General features: G+C 45.1%; 4 protein-coding genes across 4 annotated transcripts; 3 read left to right on the forward strand and 1 right to left on the reverse strand.

The window, feature by feature from the left end:
- The first annotated feature begins 15,190 nt into the window (after nt 1–15,190).
- Nucleotides 15,191–15,705, forward strand: LOC117585372. The gene has a single exon (XM_034274819.1). It carries the CDS (start codon nt 15,295–15,297, stop codon nt 15,703–15,705), a length of 411 nt encoding a protein of 136 aa, XP_034130710.1. The 5' UTR covers nt 15,191–15,294.
- Nucleotides 15,706–15,926: 221 nt separating this feature from the next.
- On the reverse strand, nt 15,927–16,533 carry LOC117584953 (general odorant-binding protein 99b). Its single transcript, XM_034274150.1, has one exon. It carries the CDS (start codon nt 16,484–16,486, stop codon nt 16,016–16,018), a length of 471 nt encoding a protein of 156 aa, XP_034130041.1. The 5' UTR covers nt 16,487–16,533; the 3' UTR covers nt 15,927–16,015.
- Nucleotides 16,534–17,979: 1,446 nt separating this feature from the next.
- On the forward strand, nt 17,980–21,385 carry LOC117584966 (extensin). Its single transcript, XM_034274164.1, has 3 exons — nt 17,980–18,484; nt 20,322–20,597; nt 20,656–21,385. Exons 1-3 carry the CDS (start codon nt 18,389–18,391, stop codon nt 21,211–21,213), a joined length of 930 nt encoding a protein of 309 aa, XP_034130055.1. The 5' UTR covers nt 17,980–18,388; the 3' UTR covers nt 21,214–21,385.
- A 130-nt stretch (nt 21,386–21,515) lies between these two features.
- LOC117584967 lies at nt 21,516–21,983 on the forward strand. Its single transcript, XM_034274165.1, has 2 exons — nt 21,516–21,600; nt 21,662–21,983. Exons 1-2 carry the CDS (start codon nt 21,552–21,554, stop codon nt 21,880–21,882), a joined length of 270 nt encoding a protein of 89 aa, XP_034130056.1. The 5' UTR covers nt 21,516–21,551; the 3' UTR covers nt 21,883–21,983.
- Nucleotides 21,984–22,564: the final 581 nt, after the last annotated feature.

Raw genomic sequence — 22,564 nt, forward strand, 5'->3', positions numbered from 1 at the left:
AGGCTATATGGCTACAACTAATTTGCCCGCGACATGCTCCCCCTTGCTGGCTGCCACCTCTTCACAAATAATGTTTTATTTTTCCAACCGCCAGTCGAGGAAACAACCGAAGGAACCGAAGTAAAGTAAAAAAAAAATCCAACCAAAAGAAAACAAATGCCATTTCAAGTAGCAAACGTGTAAAGTAGGTGGCCCAGACCTTTTTGCCGCCAGAGACGCAGTGACACCGATGCACAGTGGAACCAAATACACACATTTGCATTTTCTGACTTAAGAAGATAATTTACAATTTCTCTCTTTGCATTGGTAAAGTTTCTCACGTTTATAAGCTGGTGATCAAATCTACGTAGGAGATATGAAATTTAAAATATTTTCTAGTTTCCTTTTGCATTTGAATTCCATGCCTTCAACCACTGTACCCCATGGGTGTCGCTGAGGCTGATGCTGATGCTGGGGCAGTCCCTCCAGTCGGAGGCGGCTAATAACCAGAGAGTCCATCATCAATAGAGAAACCTGCGTCGTATGTTAAGCAACTGCCAAAGCGATGAGAAATCAATTTTTTTGTTCCGTTCGTTTCGTTTCGTTTCATTTTGGTTTGTTTTGTTTTGTTTTTTGGATTTTGATTTTGATTTTCGGCTGTTAGTGGTGTTTGCCGCCCAAGCAGACACCATATGATACTCGTGTGCGGTATGGAACTGTTAGAGTGTGTGTGGCTGAGCATTAAGCATGTGATTTAATACAGTAGCTGGGATCCCTAATGGCTGCCTGGCTGGCCCCACATGACCCCCATACTCTGCAGAAGACCTGTTCTTTGATGCACTCACTCCGCAGATTGTTTACTCAAAATTCATAATTTACATATTGTGTGTGGTGTTTGCTCGTGTGTTTTTTTAGTTGGGTCTTTTTTTCCGAAATGTTGTCTTTTAAATGATTTTTTACATTTGCCCATGCCTGCCATTACCAATCCAACAGAGCTGGAGGAGATGCTCTATTCTTTTATCCCAGCCGACACGTCGAACATTTGTCTCCCTCGCCCTTGCCCTCTCCCTCTCCCTCTACCGATTCATAATTGGATCTGGGGAATATGTCGCTCTTCACCGTGTGGAAGGAAACTGTACCTTTGTGTGTTTTAAGACCAACCCGAAACTATAAATGGATTTAAAAAAGCGTGGGCCTGCTCTGGGGTTGATACTCCCATTCATTGTTCGCCTGCCGTCGTCCTTACGATCCTCATCAAGCCACGCGGAACGTTTTAGGATTCTGATTTTTCAAATGCGCCAATGTCACGTGTACTGTCGCCTGTCTCTGTGGTTGACAACACAACGTGTGGTGTGAGCTCCGAGTGGGAAGTGGTTGGGCAATCAGGTCGGTGGGTTGGTCGGTTGAATTTTTGGTGGCTTGATGGGGTTAACTCGAGTTAAGAGTGCGATAAATATCTAAACGCAATGATTTGCCTCATAAAGGGGCGTTGATGTTTATCCAACAGTTTATTTGTTTGTTTAATTGACAACAAATTCGCTTGTGTGTCGGTGAGTGTTTCAAGTCCTTTGTCCAGGACACGTGGAATGCTGTGGCCTGGTCCGGTTTTGATCTGTTCGGGATTTGAGACTAATTGGCACGCGTTATCCAATGGTAGGAGGAAGAGGTTTTCGGATGTGGTAAAGCATAGGAAAATATACACTTTAAGCGTAGAAAATTGTTATGAAGGGTATTATAATCCTTTCCTTGTGTTCTTTACACAAATTTCCATCTGCGTCCTTCCAACACCAGCAAAGAAAGGAAATGGCAAATATGTACAAAACTAAAAGCAATTGCTCTCCACTATATCCCTTGCACTTGAGCCACAAAAGGCGAATAAAAAAACAAACAGAATACAATATGCAAAATAAATGCTCAAATAATAAAGAGCCGGAGAGGGAACGGAGCACAAAAATGGCAACGTAACTCAAGAGCTACTCCAAATGCGAGCGGAGGAACAAAGGAGCAGCAGCCCCGCCAGAGGGGCAAACTCCTGCAGACAGCTGACAGGGAGAGTGGAAAAAAAACGTATTATTTAAAATAATATTAAAATAAAGCGTGAGCAAGTCGCCAGCAAGTAAAAAATAGTCCAAAGAAAATCATCGAATGGGGGAAAACCTAGGGGCAATCACAGTGGAGGCGCCAGTGAGATGGGGTGAAAGCGGGACAGAGAGCTACTACATCAAAAATAATAATGGAAGTTATACATTTTATTTCACAGGCGAATGGCAGCTTTTTTCTCTCTCTTTTTTGCTTGTGTTGCCGGGGACAGGACATGGCAGTACTTCGGTCGGGGACCAACCCTTCGGAATGTGGACATGGAGAGAAAAAAATAAAATAAAAATAATCAAATAAAACTGAAAAGGATTCTCTTTTGTGTGCTTTGTTGCTCGAGTAGTGTATATGTACGCTCAAAGGAAGTAAATGTATTGTATTTGGAGCGAAGCTACAAATAAAATTTTAATCAAAATGTAGTTGAGTGTTGAAGGGTTGTTCTCCGATTGTGTACCCCTCTCTACGACTACCCTCTACCACTACACGGGCGTGTGTATACATGTGTGTGTGTGTGTGTGAATTGTTTCTGTCAATCAGCAGCTTCTTTTGTTGCTGCCCGAAGGATACAACTGATATTGATTTCGAGTTGTGCCGCTGGGCACAATGGAACAAAACAGGAGAAGTGGCAATGCCAGTGGCAGTGGCAAAGAGAAGCATCAGCCAATAGGAAAAGTTTCAAAGAAGCGTTACACATTCATCTACACACACGAGCACACACACACACACACACACACACACAATAGCAGCCGGAAGTGCTCACCAACACAGACAGGGGCACTTTCCGCGTAGTTTCATAATTACAAGAACAGCAATGGCGCTGACTGCGAGCCCTGACCACTTGGCATTGCAACGCCCCATTTGGGAAGGCTTTACTCCACACACATAATCACGTATACACGTACATATATACAGTGAAAGCTCACTTAATGGACAGCAATAATGGGTCAGACAATTACTTTAGACAAACAAATGCTGTAGGCCCAATCTGTATGCACTGTCTCGCTGTAATCTGCTACGCGTTTGTATATCCACCATCATTTGTCCGCTTGGTGGAGATTTCGCTGTATGTATAAACGTATTTGTGCGCATACACACAGTAGTTATCGTTGTTACTTCGTTCATACTGTGTGCGGCATGCGACATGTTTCTCTACCACACGCTCCATCCCCAACCAACTCCCAGCTGGTGGCAGATTTCATTTGAATGCGGCTGAAAAACCTTGTTGGCTATGCACACCGACGGGGGGTGGCATGCCACACTGCCGCACTGCCACACTGCCACTGCCATCCAGTTAACAGTTCTGGAACTCAATTAAAATGGCATTTAAATCATGCGAACTTCATGTTTGACTCTCTCCTTCTTCCCCACGTGGCAAACGAGAAATTCTTTGACAACTCACCCAACCCTCAAGCCTTTCCTCAATTGAATTGACTCGACTGGACTTGGCTTTTGTTTGGCACTCTTTCCGACTTCCTCCACTTGGAATTGTTAATAATTTGTAATGACACGCGCATTTCCTCAATGCTCAATGCTCAGTGCTAATGGTTATGGCTCCTCAAACCATAACCGAACTTGGACCGACACAAAGAATGCAAAACGCGGCAAAGGCTGCATCCTTTGTCTTTAAAAAATATTTTTTTTGGCTCGAGAGCATCGGCCTGGAAAAGGACGCAATGTCTGCAATTTACTTAGATTTTTATTCAAATTTTGTTTAGTGTATAGATTGCTGTAGCAAAAAGGAATCGTCGCACCCCCCCAAAATAAAAATAAGAAACCAAAAAAATAGAAAAATATTTCATATTGAAATTCAATGCTGTCTGAGCGGGCAGGAAACGAACTGAGAGGCTATTAAATACCCTAAATATCATTTGATACCTAAAATTATTATCTAAAATTCACCTTGACTAAACGAGAGTTTCGATTGATTCTTATTGATGCAAGGATAATATTATCTTATCATCAACTAAATTCCATTCCATCTCCCATGTGAACAAACATCTTTTCAAGTAATGTTATCCCTTTAGAGACTCTATCATGCCAAATAAAAATAAAGGATATTATCCAGCACATTAACGACTTCATATAGCGACAGCAACTATGCCGCTGCTCAAATGAAGAAATGGCAAAATGGGAAAATATAGATGGAAAGCCACGACAAAATAAGACAAGAAAAAAACACATTTGCATATTTATCTTTTTTCGGTTATATTCGCTCTGCTCTGGCTGCCTGCTATAACATTAGCATTTCTGGAAAGGATAATGCGCCACCCACTGCCACTGCCGACTCGCAGTCCTGCCACCCTTTTCAGCCTCCATCTCATTCTTGGGAAAGTCGTTTGGCATTTTTCTGCTCACATTTTCACGTACTTTTTAAACGAGTGTGTGTGTGTGTGTGTGTGTGTGGGATGGCAGGGGGAAGGGTGAAATGGAGAAGTGAGTGACAACCATTTGTTATGCGATTGTCTTAGAAGGGCATGTGCATGTGCTTAAGAGCCTCGTTAACAAAGTTATTTTGTCTTTTATCACCCGCTGCTCAGTTCTCGGCGATGTCAAAACATAATTCGCCATGTGCCGCGACTCTTGGAGGGGCCATTACATTACGCTTTATATATGTACATATTTATATGGTACATAATCGTACATATGACAGAACATTTCGATTTGCCTGACTTTGACGTCATGCGTGTGTGAATTACATAGTTGTGACCTGATGGGTACAGTTTATATCATGTTCGCAAATGGCTCGTGTTGGCATGTGCATGCGGGGGCGTATGAGCAATGCCAGGCAGCAATTCGCAGGAGAACTGTTGGCTTGTCATTCTGTTGCAGCTGAAGCTGAATCCATGTCCAACTGCTCTCCTGGTGGGACTCGTATTCTGTTTAGCAAGAAACCCATTCTCTAAACGACCTCGCCCACACGCACAATTAATCTTTTGTCGAGGCACTTAATTGAATTGCTCGGGCCGAGGGCCGGCAAATATCAATTACAACCACAATTATCGACACAAAGGAGCGCAGAGCAGAGTAGGAAGTACCAAGTAATCCACATTGTATTCGCATTTAATTGAATTACAATTTCATAAAAATCCCCACGAGTGGTTTCGTTGGAAAAATGGTTTGTCAGAGTTGGGAACTTGGGTGCGAACTACGCAGGATATGGAATATAAATGGAAATTTAAGATGGTGCTGCGCCTGCGCACCAGCCAAAGATCTCAGTTGGAATTGGCATTTCGGTTTCGGTATCGGTATCGGTGTTGGTACAGAAGAATGCTTACAACTTTTTAACACATTGCACAATGGGAACAATGGCACACACATACACACACACACACAAACACACAATGAGTGAAGTTCTTTGTGGGCACTCGCGTGTTCATTGTGATTCGAATGATGGAAATGTGCACATAATGCCAACAAAATGAAGTTATGTGTAAAGTATACAATACTATGTACAATACACAAGTTTATATGTTTAAGTGATTTGCGTCGGGGTCTCCATTGTGCTCACAATTTCCCTCCACCTCCTTCTCCTTTTCTTCTCGCGTTCTCTTCAGAGCGCAGGCGCAGCCTTCGCATAATGGCCGTTGACGATGATGATGATGATGATGATGATGATGTTGAACCTCAGCCGCCGAGAGAGTGGTTTCGCTCTGAAGCTGTACAAGCTCCGGGAAGCACACTTAATTCCAGGAAATTTAACCTTTAAATGCCGCATTTAAAATACATTAAACTCCGTTTTGTCCTCGAGTCGCGGCCACTTCAGATGTGACTTGAAATGCAGGCATATGGAAATACCTTTTATGTAGCCAAATGAGATTCGTTTTGAGGGGTAGAACTTTGGGCTAAGATGCTTTACAATGTTCATACCTACCATTTGATATAATTGTTGTAGAGTGGAACAAAATATTTCCTATCACAAGAGCAGAATCACTAAACCTTCTCCGCGTTTAATATGAAAAACCAATTGCCCACAAAGCCATTCTCAGGCTTTTCACCCACCATCTAACCGAGTCTCTTCCCCACTTTTTCTCTCCCAAATTTCAGAACTGTCACAATTCCCATTCATCAATAAATATAAGATAAATTTCAATTTTCAATGATACGCCACTGCCTCCACAGCATCTCTTGACGATGCCCTTGGCCAACCCCTCCCCACACCTCCTTCTATGGCTACACAATAAACGGGCTCGGGCGACGAGCACTCCAACATAATTCAAAATGCCAGTAAAACATATTTCCCCCCGGCTCGATGGGGACTTCGATGGCAGCGGCATTTCAGCAAAAGTATTTCAAGCGAAAAATCACACTTTGACATTGTCTGCTGGCATTGGGAATGGAAGAACGAACGGCTGGGGGGATCCTTGGAATTGGGGTCGCCTCTGGGTGGGGGTGGCTGGATTGTCGGTCAGGACGTCGCCAACAGCCTGGCATAATTATTGCCAATAAACGTCGCTTCCCATCCTCCCACACACTTTTCCCCCACTCATTCAGAGTCGTTCCACGACAAAATACAACGCCCCTTTTATTTTTTTGTGGACGAGCTGCCACAGGCGCAAAAACACTTTGTAATATTTAGACATCCAAAGGTGAAGGGAGTTGGTATTCCCACCCGGCCTGGGGTCGGTGGGTGTGCGTGTCAAAAGGCAAAGCCCAACAATGATTGGGGGGAGGTGGTTGGCCGGTGTCTGCTGGTGGTTGCTTGGGTAGATTGCTGCTGCTATGTGGCGGAGGTTGTGGCTGTGGGGCTGTTGCTGCTGCTGCTGTTGGCTGACTGGCAATGTGTCTGTGGGTGACATTCCCAAAATTTCATTTGCCAACTCATCTCAACCGCAAGCACCCATCAAATTTCGTCACGGAAAGTGTGTAAATAAGTTCATTACACGCATTTGATTGAGTGCCACCACCTCCACACAGATACAGATACGAGCTCCACAGCCCTGAGTTTTGCAGCCATTCTTAGCCAGGTGTATGGGTAAACGAATTGGTAATTAAAAGTCACGAACGAATCTCGAATGGCAACACAATAATTTAATTCAATTTGTTTGGCCACGCTCAACTGACTTTCCCAAATACAAATCAAATGTTGGCGAGTCCTCAAGCGGACACAAACATTTCAAAACAGCAAATTGGATAGGAGGGGTTGAGGATGAGAGGTTTAGAGAATGGGTTTGTGGTGGCCGTGCATTGTGTGCTTCTGCCCGATTGCCAAGGATGACTGTCTGATCCTGGCAAGACAAATGGGGGTGCAAATCGTTTATAGAATTCACTCACTCATCACTGACCCAGACGCGAGTACGCTACCCATCCGAGCCCGAGCCCGAGCCCGAGCCCGAGCCCGAGCTGTTGCGGATGCATTTAATTTATTATTAGAATTATTTATGGCGAATGGCCTGGGAGGGGTGATAAAAAAGCCGTTATTGTTAAGTTTATTAGAGCCGGCCTGGGCCAGCCATCCGAAAAAGGGGTGCAACCCGAACAGGGCAGAACACAGGTCGTTGCACAGTGGTTGTGGCATTGCCTTTCCAGATGGACATCAACAAATGTGAATGCTCTTTGGAGAGATTTGTTAAACTATTGAAGAAAACTATTTAAGACGTTCTCATCATACCCAAACAGACCAGTACAATTCTATCCCAAGTATTCCCATTTCTGTCCCACTGTAACCTTACAAAGTTGCACAGTTTTGATAGACAAACTTTCTGTTTGGAGCGGAAAATTTGTATGTGTGGACCAGCCACAAAAAAAAAATGATCAAAAACAGCTAAAACGCATAATTCATGCATCAGCTACATGGCAAGTCCGTCCCGTCCCGTCCCGTTCCCGCTCCAGTGGAAAGTAGGATGTGGAACTCTTCAAATAAATTGCAGACCAACGAAATAACGAACCAAACTGACCAGCAACAAAGGCAACTCAAACAAGGACTTGACGCACACTTGAGCCCACAACAGGATAACAATTTATCAGGCAAATACACAACGGGAAAAAAGGATATGCGTATTTTTGTAACTTGCAACGGGTAGAATTTGTTTTCAATTTGTAAAAGTGAAATATGTTTTGGTGACATTAAGCTGACGGAATCGGGATTAGATGCAGCATCCTTCGAGGACAATGGGAGCTGGGGATGGGCGTCGCTAGCCGCTTTATGTGCGGCACGTGCTCATCGTTTTTTTGAATAAGTAGCGAAGTTTTTTAAACATTTGAAATTGTTGTTATCCCTTCAGCGTGCTCCTCCTGCCCCAGCACCCGCTCCCTCTCCCGCTGCGACTCTGGCAGTGGAGAGTTATTTAAAATTTAATTTGGTATTTGATTCTCTGGTGTTGGCATATGCCAGCATTTGCCTGCAAAGGATTAGCGACATCTCTGCCCGTGCGGCCACCTCCACCACCCCACCAGGAGCAGCACGCGATCTTTACAGGAGAAGTTCAACCAAGACCAGGCACGAAATGAACTGGGAAATAACTTTCCTTTCGGCTACAAACACTCAAGTCAAGACAAGAGACAAAAGACAAGACAAGACATATTTATGCAAATTTTTCTCATTACTCCCGGCACTTGTTGTTGCCGTTGCAAAGTTATTTTCCAGGCAAATTTAATTAAATTAAATTAAATATTCAGCACATGGCCCCAGCCCAAGGGGAACTTTTTCATTTGGCTCTCCTTTCAAGCACCTACATGTTAGTATCTCCGCGCTTCACTTGCCTAAATGTTAATTAATATTTATGCGCTACAACAGTCTTGCGATAATTTGGCAGTTTGAACACGTTTGACAAGGTGTTTCGGGCACGACAAGTAATTAATGCTGGGCATAATCGTCAGATCAGAGGCCTGACAAAATTATTTATCTATTTTTAAATATGGAAATTTTTGTATTTCGGGTGTGGAAAGCGGAAAGAGGACATCTTCCAGATCTTTTTATCAACATAAAGCTCCCCCCATCAGTATACCAAATTCTTCTGTTGAAACGTTATTTTGGGTAGAATATTTAACCTTCATCTGAAAGGCCACAACTTTCATCTTTTAAGTCGTATCATTAACAGCACTAGGGAGCTTTAACCGTCTACTTTTCTGAGTAAACTGCGATTAGAGCACCTACCACAAGTACCAACTGCTTCAACCGCAGTGCCTGCAGAACTCTTAGTCCTTCTGGCGAATGCCGCACAAAGCACTCGCGTTGCAAGGCCAGCAATTATTTGTGGCATTTGTTCAAAGGAATTGTTTGGCTTTGCAATATCTTTTAAATACAATTTATAAAGCACGCGTCGCTGCCCACCAAAAGAAGAACGGAGATGGAAAGTGTGTATGTGTGTGTGAGTGTGAGCTGGATGGAGGGAGAGGGCGTGTACAATGGGCCAGATAAGAAGTCGGCCATTTTGTTATGCGCCGCGCACAAAGAAAGCAGCAATAACAGGGCAAGTCAAGAGGCGCAGAGGGTCGGCTCGGGTCGGGTCTGGTCTGGTCTGGTCTGTGAGTAGCGGAGCTGGGGGTGGCGCCTCCAGCACTCGCTTTTTAGTGCGAAAATAATTGTAAACTCTGCAAATGCAAAGGTTTTCAGTGTTCTTTCCCTTTGCCAGGGGCCACACAAAGGTAACACCATGGCGGCAAGCAGCATCGGCAGTGGCAGCGGCAGCGGTAGCTCCCCCCGTCAGTCCTTCGAAGCAGAAGAAAAACTCTGAAAAATACAAAAACTGACGCCTTTGTGTGGTATTCGGCTGCTTGCGCAATCCTAGAGCTGGAGCTGGCCCCTGTCTCTCTGTGTGTGGCGATATGGCAATTTAATTGCAGTTAAATTGCTTGCAATTTGCCCCCGCAAAAAAAAAAAAAAGAGAGTAAGCACCAAGGGCCAAACGTAAAATCAGCAAAGAAAACAAGCAAATGAAAATGTTTGCAAGGGGGAGAACATGAGCTCAAGTGCCTGGGATGCGTTCGCAGGCGATCCAGTCAAGTGGAAGAAAAGGTACGAAGACCTGGCAGGGCAGACCAAATGTATCTAAAGGATGTGTTCAACTATCTGTGTGTGGGAAGGTTGTTGCACTTGAGTCTTCCCCCGGACTTATATCATTATATGTTTGCCATTTGATCCAAGAGGATATGGACATGTGGAAAAATGTGTCCCCGCAGCGTTTATTTTGATTTTCTGGCAGAATAAACGCAAATAAATAAATTGGATATCAAAAGTGCGGGGAACGCAGATCCTTTCCCAGGCAGCAGCATTGTTGTCAGACATGAGTTATGATCCGCCGATAAGTATCTATTAGTGGGTAAGTGTACGCTAATTGCAGCGGTCTCGGTCTCTGGATCTGTGCTGTGTATGAATTCCATTCCCAGCATTTCTAACCCCTTGAAATTGTCGAATTGTATGGCCTGACGTGCCTGCAGGCAACGGATTTATGGGCCTGGCTGCATCACCTTGGTTATTTAATTTGGTTATTGTATTCATTGACACAAAAGCCAAACGCAGCCAAGCCAGCCTGCCAGCCTGCCAGCCGCCTGCTGTGTGTTTTTTGGTGTCTTGCCAACTGCCAGCAGCAAATAGCCAACAGCAAAAACAGAACATGCCCCATTCCCAAGATAAGTACATGCACCCATCCCAAGAATCCACCAGAAACACCAGGCCAAAATGAATCCCCGTCTAATCCTGGCCTGCTAGTTGGGTTTATGAATAAAATTACACATAACTTGCTGGTCGGGCTGGAGAGAGAGAAAGGAGAGAGTGAGCTGTGCACATATCAACGTCAACAAAGGATAATAAGCGTATCCACTTAATGGTTGCCAAGGTGTGGAGGTGGATCCAGAGTGGGAAATGGTATGGGAGCAGGCACAAGGCAGGCAGTCAGGATTATTACGAAATTGCGAGTGCCAAACACGCGGTCAAATGCCAGCAAACAATGGGAGAATGAAAGGAAGAAGAGTGAAGAACTGGGTGTGAGTATGTGTGTGCCAAAAATCCCTTGGCCGTAATCAAGCGAAAGATAGCACAATGACTATCTACAATATACATCTACAACAATGAACTGACTGAATGAAGCAGGCGGAGCGGGAGCCATGCTGGCGACTGTCAGTTGGCAAACAAAAGGATTTTATGGCACCCAACCACCCACACGCACACAGGTTAATGAGTAGCAATGAGATCTGCAAGGGTACGAGTGGGTGGCAGAACCTGCTGAAGGCTGTGGGGCGTGGCATGGCGTACACGAAAAACAGATAAAACAGTAACAAGAAGCAGTCCGCCCCATTGACTACGGTAGAAAATCCAAGCAGCTGGGGTAAAGGGTTGCTCGAAAGGAATCAGCAATGTGTGAAAGCAATTGTGTAACTGTAAGCCAGTAATTGCAAAAAGCTAAGCCAAGCCAAGCAACTTCTCGCAAACTTCTGGAAAATAATGTACTTTAGTTAACGACTGGAAGAGTAGAGGGCGAAAGGAGACTGAGCACTGTTCTTAGGCAAATAAATTCTATTTAAAGTGACGGGAAATACAAAACGAACCTTAATGATAATTTGCATCTGTAATCTCTAATCGAACACACGAAAATTACATTGTCTACCCTCGGTGTGTGAAAAATATCAATAAGTTGCAGACAAATTGTAGCTATCTCACTCGCCCTCCCGCCCACTTTGTCTTGTGCCACGTCTGCGCATGTATGTCCTTTGAATACTACAATACCGATGTATGGGGAGTACTGTGCGTGCGTGGAGATGACTGCAATTGTTGCCTTTGATTGCAGACATGCAAGTCGATGCTGCTTATGCGGGTCCGTCATTGAAATCTGCTTAGATAATAAATGGAATGAAATTATTCCTAAAAACTGTCTTTAATTGAGAAAAGTATTTTGCGGGACTGCATTCCAGTGCCAAGTTCTGCTAATTGCTTGCCGCGCTAATGACTCCCAGCTTCTGCATGCCACGCCCTCGACGATGGACCGAGATCATTTGCCAACTGCCATTTGCGGCAACTAAGCGCAATTAATTAACAACCCAAGCGATGTCTATACAAAAAAAGAATGAAGTGGACGTGGACGAGGAATAGAAAAAAAGTATACAAAATGTTGGTACTTCATAATGAAGAGAGAGTCCACCACAGAGTGCCCGCCCCCGCCTGCGCTCACGGCAAGTTGGCTAAAGAAAATGCAGCTTAATGCTAAATTAATTCCAATTACCACAGCGCTCCATGCCACCACTCCTTCCCTGGCCACGATAAGAGTGGACAAGTACACTCAATGGCAGGGCATCCCGAGTCCTGATCCTGGCACAGCACCAAGCCCCCTCCCTCCGCCACTGTACAACTGGTTCGTAATTTAGCCACGCTAATGCGCGGAGTGCGGTCAACAAAAGCCGCCGCACGCGCTGACCTCCAGCTCCGTTCGCAGCCGTGTCCGCGTCCGCCTCCGCCTCCGCCTCCGTATCCATGCCCCCTCGTCCAGCACTCCCTCTCTCTCCTCTCCTCGCGGCCTTTTGTGCGATGTTTTAATATGAATGTATTTTTATACACCATTTTTTACTTCTTCTTTTTTTCCAGGCATTGGCCACTTGTTTGGCTTTGAGATGATTCACTAATTAATAATTAATTAAGTTGGGTCCCCAGTTCCCCAGCCCCCTCTCTCAGCCATGAAGAATGCCTTTGCATTCGGAATAAACTTTCCAACTTGGAAAGTATTCCAATTTTCTAGCATTTTGCTCTCTATTTCAATTTTTTCTCTCTTTTTTGAGCAAAAGTTTCTACGTGGGGGAGAGGAAGGAAAACTTTTAGGCCAACAATCCGAGGGAATGAGGATAAAAAACTTTTGGCACAATGTGTCGCCTACCAAAGGCCACGCCCCATCAGCAGAGACTCCACACTTTCGGGATGGAAAAAGTTTTTACTGTCGCATTTCTTGCCAGCTGTTCAGCACTAAAATGCAGACCTAAGACCCAAGGAAAACTCTCCACATGTTCCATCGTTAGCAGGTCCTTGGGCCAGGCCAGAACATAAAAGCAGGCGAAGAATAATGCCCGCCCCGCGGTCCTCAACAAAACGCACGTGTCCCGAGGACCTTTTCATCATGTGAGCAATGGAACTGACCTTCCGCCCCCACTCCCACTCGGACACGGTCCATGTGCAAATTGTAAACTGTAAAATTGAGAGAGCGCAGGAAAATAAAAAAAAAGAGGAGAAGGAGGAGGAGGAGCGGTGCTCAGAAAAGCGCAAACATTTATATTTAATTGGTGGTTTATGGTCGAGAGAAGTGGCGCTACTGCATCCGCTGCCCCACCGCCAACGCGGTAGCCCCGCCTGGCCTTGTGTCTACCCAATTGAGTTTCAAAGTTGCAATTAGAGCGGCTTCAATGAACGTTGGCTGCCCCTGCCGGCAGCGGTGGAGTGGGGCAGGTGCTGCAGATGGTTGCATACAATGGAAACAGTTTGAGATTGGGGCAGAGAACATTGGAGAGAAAAGGGATCCAAGTGGAGAAAACAATGCACATTCAAAAGAAACAAGTCGCAGACCATTAAACCCGAAAAGCATATGAAAAAGAAAGGAACATTCACAAGTGAAATCGTACTAAAAATCAACCAAGGACCATGCTCTTGATAGAGGGAGTAGAGGGCAAAATACAAGTGTACAGTGCTGAAATATGCGTACATAGAGAGTGGCGAGAAGGCAGAGTATTCAATGTCGATATGTCATGGAGTCAGAGGAGAACTAAGCTGGGAAATCGTATTGGAATAGTAATGGAAAATTAATAATTGTTCTTAGTAGAAATGAATCCATTTAAATTACCATCTAAGAATCGAAGAATTTATATGAAACCCCTTGGGTTTCAATGCTTGGCCCACATATTGATAAATAAAACCATGTGACGAAAGCACACGATTTCAGTAGATTCTGCCGCTCAAATTCTATTCCATTCTTTTATCCGATTTCACTTCGTTTTGAGTAATTCATTGGATTCGCGTCTGTTTTTTGTTTTTTTTTTTTTTTGTTGCTGGAAACTCTTTGAAACTAAGTACTTAATGCTGCATGGAAAACTAAACCAGGCGGCTGCAAAGGTAAATGGAAATGAAAAACCCAAATTGAATTTGCCCTGCCTTTGACTATTTCGACACTCGTGAAATGCATCCGCCCATTTGCAAGCTCCGCTCGGTTTTGGTTCGGGCCAAATGTGCCAAGTGCTCATGGATGGGGATGGGGACGGGATGCCGTTCAATGACTATGTCGACGATGATGACTTCTTTACACGACATTTAATTGAGAAATAATTGAATAGGTCGTGTGAAGTGTTTGTTTGTCGTTTGGCTGGCGGGCTGGCTGGTCGGCTGGCTGGCTGACTGGCGGGGAAAGCCGCAGGTCTGCGGTCTGCGGTCTGGGCTCTAGGCTCTGGGCTCTCTGCTATTAGTCGTCGTAGGGAAATTAGCTTTGTCAAACGGGGCTGACATGTGCACGGATTGAATGGTGCGGAAAAGTCTATTGCAGCGTGAAAGCGCCCCAGCGAGTTGTTAATGAAGTAGTCACAGTCGGCGGAGAAAGTCCAAGGGCCTCAAACCGCTCAAAGGATGGGTGGAGCAGCAAAAACAAAAAAAAAACATCCATAAAGAGGAGTTCACGTGTGATTGGAATGTTTAATAAAGGTCCTGAAATCAGGTTGAGAGTGAGAGGACGTTTGGAAATTAACACCCGAATCAATGAGCCGCACACTTATAATTGCAGTTGCAGTTTAAACGTTGGCTTTATTATCGGCAGTGAAATATGTGGTATGCTGATTGAAAGATGCTACCAGTAGGGAAGTATTTTTTATTGGGCATTTCAATGACTTATATGTACAACTTATCACTCAATTAATCCAGACGTGACGCTTCATCATAATGGGTCTATGTAGACGCTAGACCATTCATGAACTTGAACCCGCTTCAAAGTACATGAGTAACCAGAGTGTTGTCCATCTCCGAGATGGAAAGTTATTGTCTGTCACCTGTATATAAAGACTCTGTGATGAGTATTTCATCTGCCAGAGAGGGGCTTGAGCCTGAGCCCCACTGAAGGTCTCCATTACATCAGTTCGGGTACGACGACAAACAATTAGATTCGCAGCCGGCAGTTTTATTTTCCATGAATTCTAGGTTAATGTCAATGTCGCAACATGAATCGGCAGCGCTTCTAGAACTGGTTTTAGCCACCAGAACATTTCTATAAATGAGACAAGAGGCTCCGAGCTTGCCCCAATCCCAAATCGTAGACTGCCGAATACACAATGCGTTCCCACAAATTGGAGATCTTCTGCTGGAGCTGCCTTCTGCTTATGGTCGTGCCATCTACAAGAGCGGCTTCGGTCTGGAAGCTGCCCAGCCCCGAGCAGGTGCACGAAGATCTGGACAGTTGTCGCCTTCAGTCGGAGGGACAGGATGCGGAAACCTTGAGATGTCTGGTGGAGAGGCTCGGCCTGTGGTCCGACGAGAGTGGCTACAATGCAAAGCGTATATCAAAGATCTTTGCTGGCCACAACCAAATGGAGGAATTGCAGCTCGTGGTCGAATTTTGCAATAGGAAGGAGCAACGTCCAAGTCAACCTAATGAATGGGCCTACCAGGCCTACAAGTGTGCCACATCAGGAAGATTTTCTCATTGGATCAAGGATTACATGAAGCAAAAGAGAGATGCATAAAATTTGCAGTGTATGCTTTAAATATTAAGTTAAATAAATGCAATATTAGATTCAAATGTTCATGTTCCAACTTCCTTCTCCGACATTCCCAATGCTGTCGCCATCTATAGCTCGAGAACTGAGCAGCGAGAACTGACACCTTGTGTCAACCAGCTTTTAAAAGTTAGCAAATGCCCAAACATAAACGCTAACTGTCAAATGCTAGTGAATCTAAATCAAACTAATTCTGGTTGACAAAATGTGTCATTTTATTGAACTTTTAACAAATGATCAGGAATGTTCTGGTCCTAGGATGCTTCAGACGTCAGTCCTAGGCCTCGACGCTGTGCTGCACCAAATGCAGATTGGCATTCATGAAACACATGCCAGAGTGGTAGGCCTTGGCGCAGGAATTGTGTTCCTTCGAATGGGTCTCGGCGCACTGGACAATCTTCTGGTGCGTCTCATCAGAATGGTCAACCTGGGCGCTGGGACCAGAGAGCTGAACATGTACCTTGTGCACATCGAAGCCGTGCTCCTCGTCGTAAAATCCGAACTTCTCAAAGACACAGGCCAGATAGCAGTGCGTCACAGCATCATCGGGGTACTCCCACTTCTTGTATTTGGCCACCAACTCAGCAGGAGCGTGGACCTTCTCCACACATGCGGTGCGATAGGAGACCAAATCGTCGTGGCTCTTCACAACATAAGTGGAGGCTCCATCGGCTCCATGGTGATGGTGCTCGTGGTGGTCGGCGGCACAAACGAGAGCCAAGCTCAGGAGGAGAATGAGGATATTCATGCTGATGTCTTTTCCAGAATAAAACTGCAACTGCACTTTTTGCCGCGCTCAGCGTTTTTATTTATAGCAAACTGATTCTTATACCAACGCATGGATTGCGCTCCCTATCGATGGATTAATTGAACGCTTGGGTCGTTAAGCATGTGATTGACTGGTTTATTGATTGCCTTATCAAAGGTCAAAGGGCGCCTATTAAGAAATTTGCACAGCTGTTGACTTGTCTGGTGTGCATCTGGCTCTTATCTCCAATGAGGTGATCACAACGAGATCGAGGCGCAAGAGTCCAAAATGATATTTGACTTAAATTGTTTCTAATTTAACAGTGGCGTCCTCTATCAGTGAATGTGTTCGTTTCGAAGCAATCAGCTTTCAAAAGTCTGCAAAATTTGTACATGTACCATGTACAAGTACCGTGATGGCTTCACTGAGCCAACAGTACATACATACAACTTTCGAGTTAGATTTCGAATTAAACGAGTTACAATTTCAAATTTAATCCAATCCAAAAAATTGGAGAAACAACTGTTCATTGAATTTCTTTGAACCCAAATCTGAGATAAAAGGGAATGGAACTGAAAGACACGTGACCAGCAATACAGCAGACCCATCGTTATGCCAATCAAAGCAGCAAAAGCGAAAGTTCCGCCAGGCCGGAGCGAGCGGTCTAGCAATCTTCAAACTGTTTCGAATTGACCCCCAGATCTGTCGGCATCTGTTGCACGAGTGTGGGTGTAGGGAGACCCGACTGACACCTATCACCTCTGACAGTGAACGTGACTGCAGGCAGTGGCATTAGCGAATGATCATTGGGGAGAGAGCTGCAGGGAGGGATCTGCGGATTAACAATCTTGTTAATAAGCGAGTGGCATGGTATGGTTTAGTGTGGTGTGAGGGGGAGCTTGGCAGCAGCAGCTAGTTAACAGCCTCTAAGACAAATGAGCAGCAGCAAAAAAGCAATTGTTCTGTGCTTTTGTGTCTAATGAAAGTGAAACTTGGCAAAGCGTAAAACTCATTGGTCATGGACTTAGAATAAAGACAAGCTATGAACGGACAGATGCCGACACACTCTGTGTGGAGAGCTGAACAAATTCCTTTGCCCAGTCACTTCCAGCAGCAATTCTACACTTTCGCCCGGTTTATTGCATTCAATTAAAGCCGAAAAGCAATTAAAACGAAGCCAAATGAAATGCCATCCCAGAGGAAAGCTATTTGGGTTGCTGTTTGAATGGATCGAAAGGGGGGAATAGTCACAGCTGTAGAATGTCTTCAGTAGCTAACTTTGGAAGGAACGAAATGCAACTCAAAGTCGGAGCAAGGTTAGCTGGAAAACTAGGCCAACTGCTAGGAGTTCCTGCCAGTGGGACAATAAAAACCAAAAGCCACCACACCGCAGCTCAACTACCAGGCCATCCCACCAATCTCCATCGCCATCAGCATCAGCATACCGAAGGTATAAAAGGTTGGACCGGGTGCGCGCCAGCGATCGCTGGATCCAAGTCCAAATAAGAAACGCGCGTGCGCAGCCGTCGCCATCGCCAGTCGAACGTTAGCAGCCTCCGCGTCAACTTGTGCTCCGGTCTACATCTCTCTATTGCTCTCTGTGTGTGCTTGTTTGTGTGTTTGCTAGGTTCCATATCCACATTTAAGACCCCTTCGCCAACTCTGAGATCTGGGCAGTGCACTTGGATTTTGCATGTGCGGTACATTGCATTATTTTGTATTATTTATAGCAACTTGTTTTCAAAGTCATTACGTGTCGTGCACGCCGCCGCCGCCGCCGTCGTAGTCGGTGAACAAATTGTGCATTTTAAAAACAATTCAATAAGCAATAAGCCTGCGCTCCAGCTGAAAGAAGCCAGAGAAGGCGCAACAAGGCTGAGGCTGAGACACATTCAACAATTTATGCGATATCTTTTGGGCTTTTCTGGAGCTTCCCGACACATTCTCGGACTGCACCGCCTGCATACGAAACACAGCAAAAATATGCAAATGGAAAAGGTAAGCCATACCGTAATGGATCAGTTTAGATGACTCGTTCCCAAACACTACTCCCTGTCCATCTGTCTCTATGGGTTACACTTTCACTTTCGTTGTCCATCGAAGCGTCAGGTTTAAGGTTACACTTTTGTGGCTCATGGCATATGATTTGCCTTTGAACTGGTCTTAGCCATGACTCTGGTTGCGGCGTTGCGGGCTGAGTCAGACCTGGTACTGCAGGCCAGTAAAACCAAAGCGAATAAGAGAGTGAATGGGTCTAGGAACAGACACACAAACATACATACAAATGTACACAAGAGCAGATATTTATGTGCTACATTATTCTGCAGAATGAATTGTGTGTGCTTTAATGAGTAAGAGATTCCAAATGAATGAGAATTCATTCTTTCAACTAGAATTGTTCAAAGTGTTTCCACTTTGTTTCCTTCTTAAGCAAATCCCAAAAACACTTAAAGATTAGAATAAACAAATCGAATGTGTATTTTTGGATGAAAAGTGCAGTTCATTGCAGTTCAAACTTGATCTTTCAATGTCCACATGGACCACCCACCCACATAGAGCTCTCGATTTGGGCCTACAAAACTAAACAAAACCAAACACCCACGGCAATGTGATCTTCAAAGCCCCCCTCCTAATAAAACTATCACTTTTAACGGATTATTACAATGGCATGGCCTGGCTGCCTCACACACTTTGCCACTCAATGTGGCCCAATTTCGTTTAGCTGAAGTGCAGCACTCCACTCCGATCCACTCCACTCTAAACATGATCAAGCTCATGATCGCTGATCGCGAGATCATTACGATTATTGTCTGGGTGGTTCGATTCATTTCACTGCTAAGGCCAGGCCAGGCCAGGCCAGGCCAGGTGAGGCCCAGACCGCAACGAAAACAGAAAATAGAAAAGGAAAAGCGTTCAAAATTGCTCTCAGTCTGAGCGTTTCTATTTGTAAGAGCGGAAATCACGGGGCAGTGGGTGCGCGTGGGTGTAGGTTTTTGTTTACGCCAAAGGAAAGTCAAAGTGAAATGCATGGAAAGCAAATCAAATTGTCAGTAAGTCAGTCAGTCAGCAAACGAATACAAGGAGGAGGAGGCCAGGGGCCCATAAGCATGCTTCCCAATCCCAATCCCAGCCCAGCCCAGCCCAGTCTGTGGGGGTAAGTAATCCGAGATCAGCAATTTGAGAGCAGTACCAGCAGCAGCAGCAGCAGCAGTTGTTCCGTAGATCGCTTCAGTGCATATTCATGCCAGAGCACCAAAGCATTTTCTTTAACCGGACCTAGACCTAAACAAAATCTCTCTAGGGTGTGCAAAGCAAGGGAAAGCCAACAGAAGTCTGTTTGGACTGAGAGGTTCAGCGATCGTTCGTCCGGTTCGATCAGCTCCGCGTAATCCAATTAAAGGAACAATCTACATTTCAATTCAAAACTAATGAAGTGTAGTTAATTCACAACAATGGCAGACATGTGTTGAATGCTTGTTGTTGGACCATTGGACCATTGGACCATGTTTTGAATGCAGCAACTGGGGGCATTCGAAAGGCTTTGGGGGGTCGGGGAAGTAATCGAGAATGGGAACCGGGCATGGCCCAAGCCATTACTAACGAGCCATGGTTTCCTTATGGTACTCGTGCGGGGAGTCCAACTTCCGTCAAACACTTTGATTATGCGTGGTCCCAACAATTCATTGATTGATTGTCGATATGGCAATCAATTAAACAGATTATGATTTCTCGCGCTGGAGCTGGGGTTCAGAAGCATTACGAGTATATAGTGACAAATCAGGGACAAGTGTCAATGAGTGAAAAACTTGAAAATTAAACACAAACTGATTTACAGCGCACGCTGGTGCTTCTGTTGCTGGGATTAGTGCTGGTGCTGTCCCTCGATTCATCCCAGGCAGCGCGTCGTCTGCGAAAGAAGCCAAAAGTCTACAATGCCCTCATCACCACCGATGATAATCTCACATCCAGCAGGGCTTATCCTGTCATCCAGCCCACCATACATGAGCCGGGCTATGCTCCCTTTGGACCGTACAATCCCTATGGCTTCTACAGTCCCCCTTCGGTGCGGTTTGGGCAGCCAATTGTGCCCGGTTTGACGCCCAACGAGAGGGTGAGTAGAGTGAGTTTTGTTTTCAGTCCAATGAAAAGCTAAGAACTGTCTTCTGTAGCTGCCTTATCCGCTGCCCACTGGAGGACAGTATTCAGCGGGATTTGCACCCCACGAGGACCAGCAGCCTGTGGAAACTCCTGTGGAGCAGCAGCCTGCTCCTCCCTCACTTGAACCCAAAGAGATGACCAAGGAACAGACGCCGCTGCCACTCAACGAGCAGGGACTGCCGCCCGTTCTCATCCGTCTGCCATCGCAGTACACGGGACAGCCGACGCATCTCCTCCCTTATCCGTACAGCCAGTACCCGGTGATCTATGACCAGGCTGGATATGTGCGCCAGAACTATCTGCCGCCCTACGATTACTATCCCACACAGGGCTACCCAGTGCGGGAGCCCACAACAGCAGCAGACGCACCCGCACCACCGCCACCACCCTCGCCGCCCAAGGAGGAACCACAGCCACTGCCGCTGGAACTGAGCCTGGAGCCGGTGAAGCCCAGTTTCGAGGACATCAGAAACGGATCGGAGAGTAAAAACAGAGAGGTTCCCGATGTGCCGCCACCACCAATACCCTCAGGTCCGAGACGCCCGCAACCCGCTGAGCCGGACAATTGAGACGCTGCTCTGTGCGCATAAAATCCAATCCATACACGTATTTATTACCATATTTGTTAGGCATACCGATTTGATATATTGTACAATGTCGTTTAACCCGTAAGCTTAGTAAGTGTTCGTTCGCATCACAGATTACAGAATAAAATGTAAAATCACCAAAGCGGTGAATGAACTTGGTTTGGGTGGACGATGTGGACTCAAGGGAGCAGACGATGATGATGACTGCTTTCGCTTTCCACCGACCTCGGGGGAATTGTTTATCTTTGCAGGGAAGCGACTATAAATGGAGCCGACTCTGCAGACCGGGTACACAGTTTGCATTGCAAGAGTTTGGCAGAATGAAGCTTACCCTGATGCTGATTCTGTGCCTTTGCCTCTTTGGCCTGGGTAAGCAATTTCCACAGTCGCTTGGCATTTCGTTTCTTCTCACAACCTTCGCTTCGTCTAGTATTTGGGAATACCATGACCATGGTTACCAAGCCACCATTTTTGCGCAGCCGCTACAGTCTCCGCTGGCGGAAAACGACCCCAGCCGCCACAGAGGCCACCACGGGACACCCTATGGAGCTTGCCACCTCCTCGGAGCATCCAAAGATGCGGTCCTCAACGGCCACTGTGGACTATGATTACTATGGAAATGGTGAAGCAGAGAATGTGGTGCATAAGTAAACAGCCACAAAAGTCGCTCAACGGAGCTGTCAACTCAAGAAAAACTAATCTACTACAACTCTATCAAATGATATGACAAATAAAAAAGTCTCCAATTTTAATTTTAATTTTTATCAAAAGTTTCGCGGAACCAGTTCTCGAGAACTGCAATACCAGCTGGGTTTTTTGTAGAGTTTTCTGGCAATTTAAACTAGCAAACTGAGCATTCATTCAAATTACTGAGTGCAAAATAACTTGGGTCAGGTCATTCACAAACAGATTGAATAGGAACGGACCTAAATGACTTCCTTGAGGAACTCCAGACAAAACTTTGTTAAACAAAGCACGCTGTACGATGCGACAGATACGATAGAGATTGACGAGATTTGTAGGAAAACCTAATAATGAGATTTTAGGGATCAGCAAAGTATATTCAAATTCCTCTGAGCCTCTAATATATTAATTTTTCAAAAATGATTAATGACATCAGTTAATATACATGTGTTTCTACATGTTACATACATTTACATACGGAACACAAAGCTCCAGAAAGCTTCCAGAAGGGGTGATTTAAAGGAAACAATTCAAATACAAATTTGTTAAATATAAGGTCACAAAGTATACAATCCAATGAAAATGAGTATGTGTGAATAGCCAAATTGATTCTTCAATCGGATTGAATTATTGTTTCTGTGTTAAAAGT

Source organism: Drosophila guanche, unplaced genomic scaffold, assembly GCF_900245975.1.
Source record: "Drosophila guanche unplaced genomic scaffold, DGUA_6, whole genome shotgun sequence".
Taxonomy (NCBI): Eukaryota; Metazoa; Arthropoda; class Insecta; order Diptera; family Drosophilidae; genus Drosophila; species Drosophila guanche.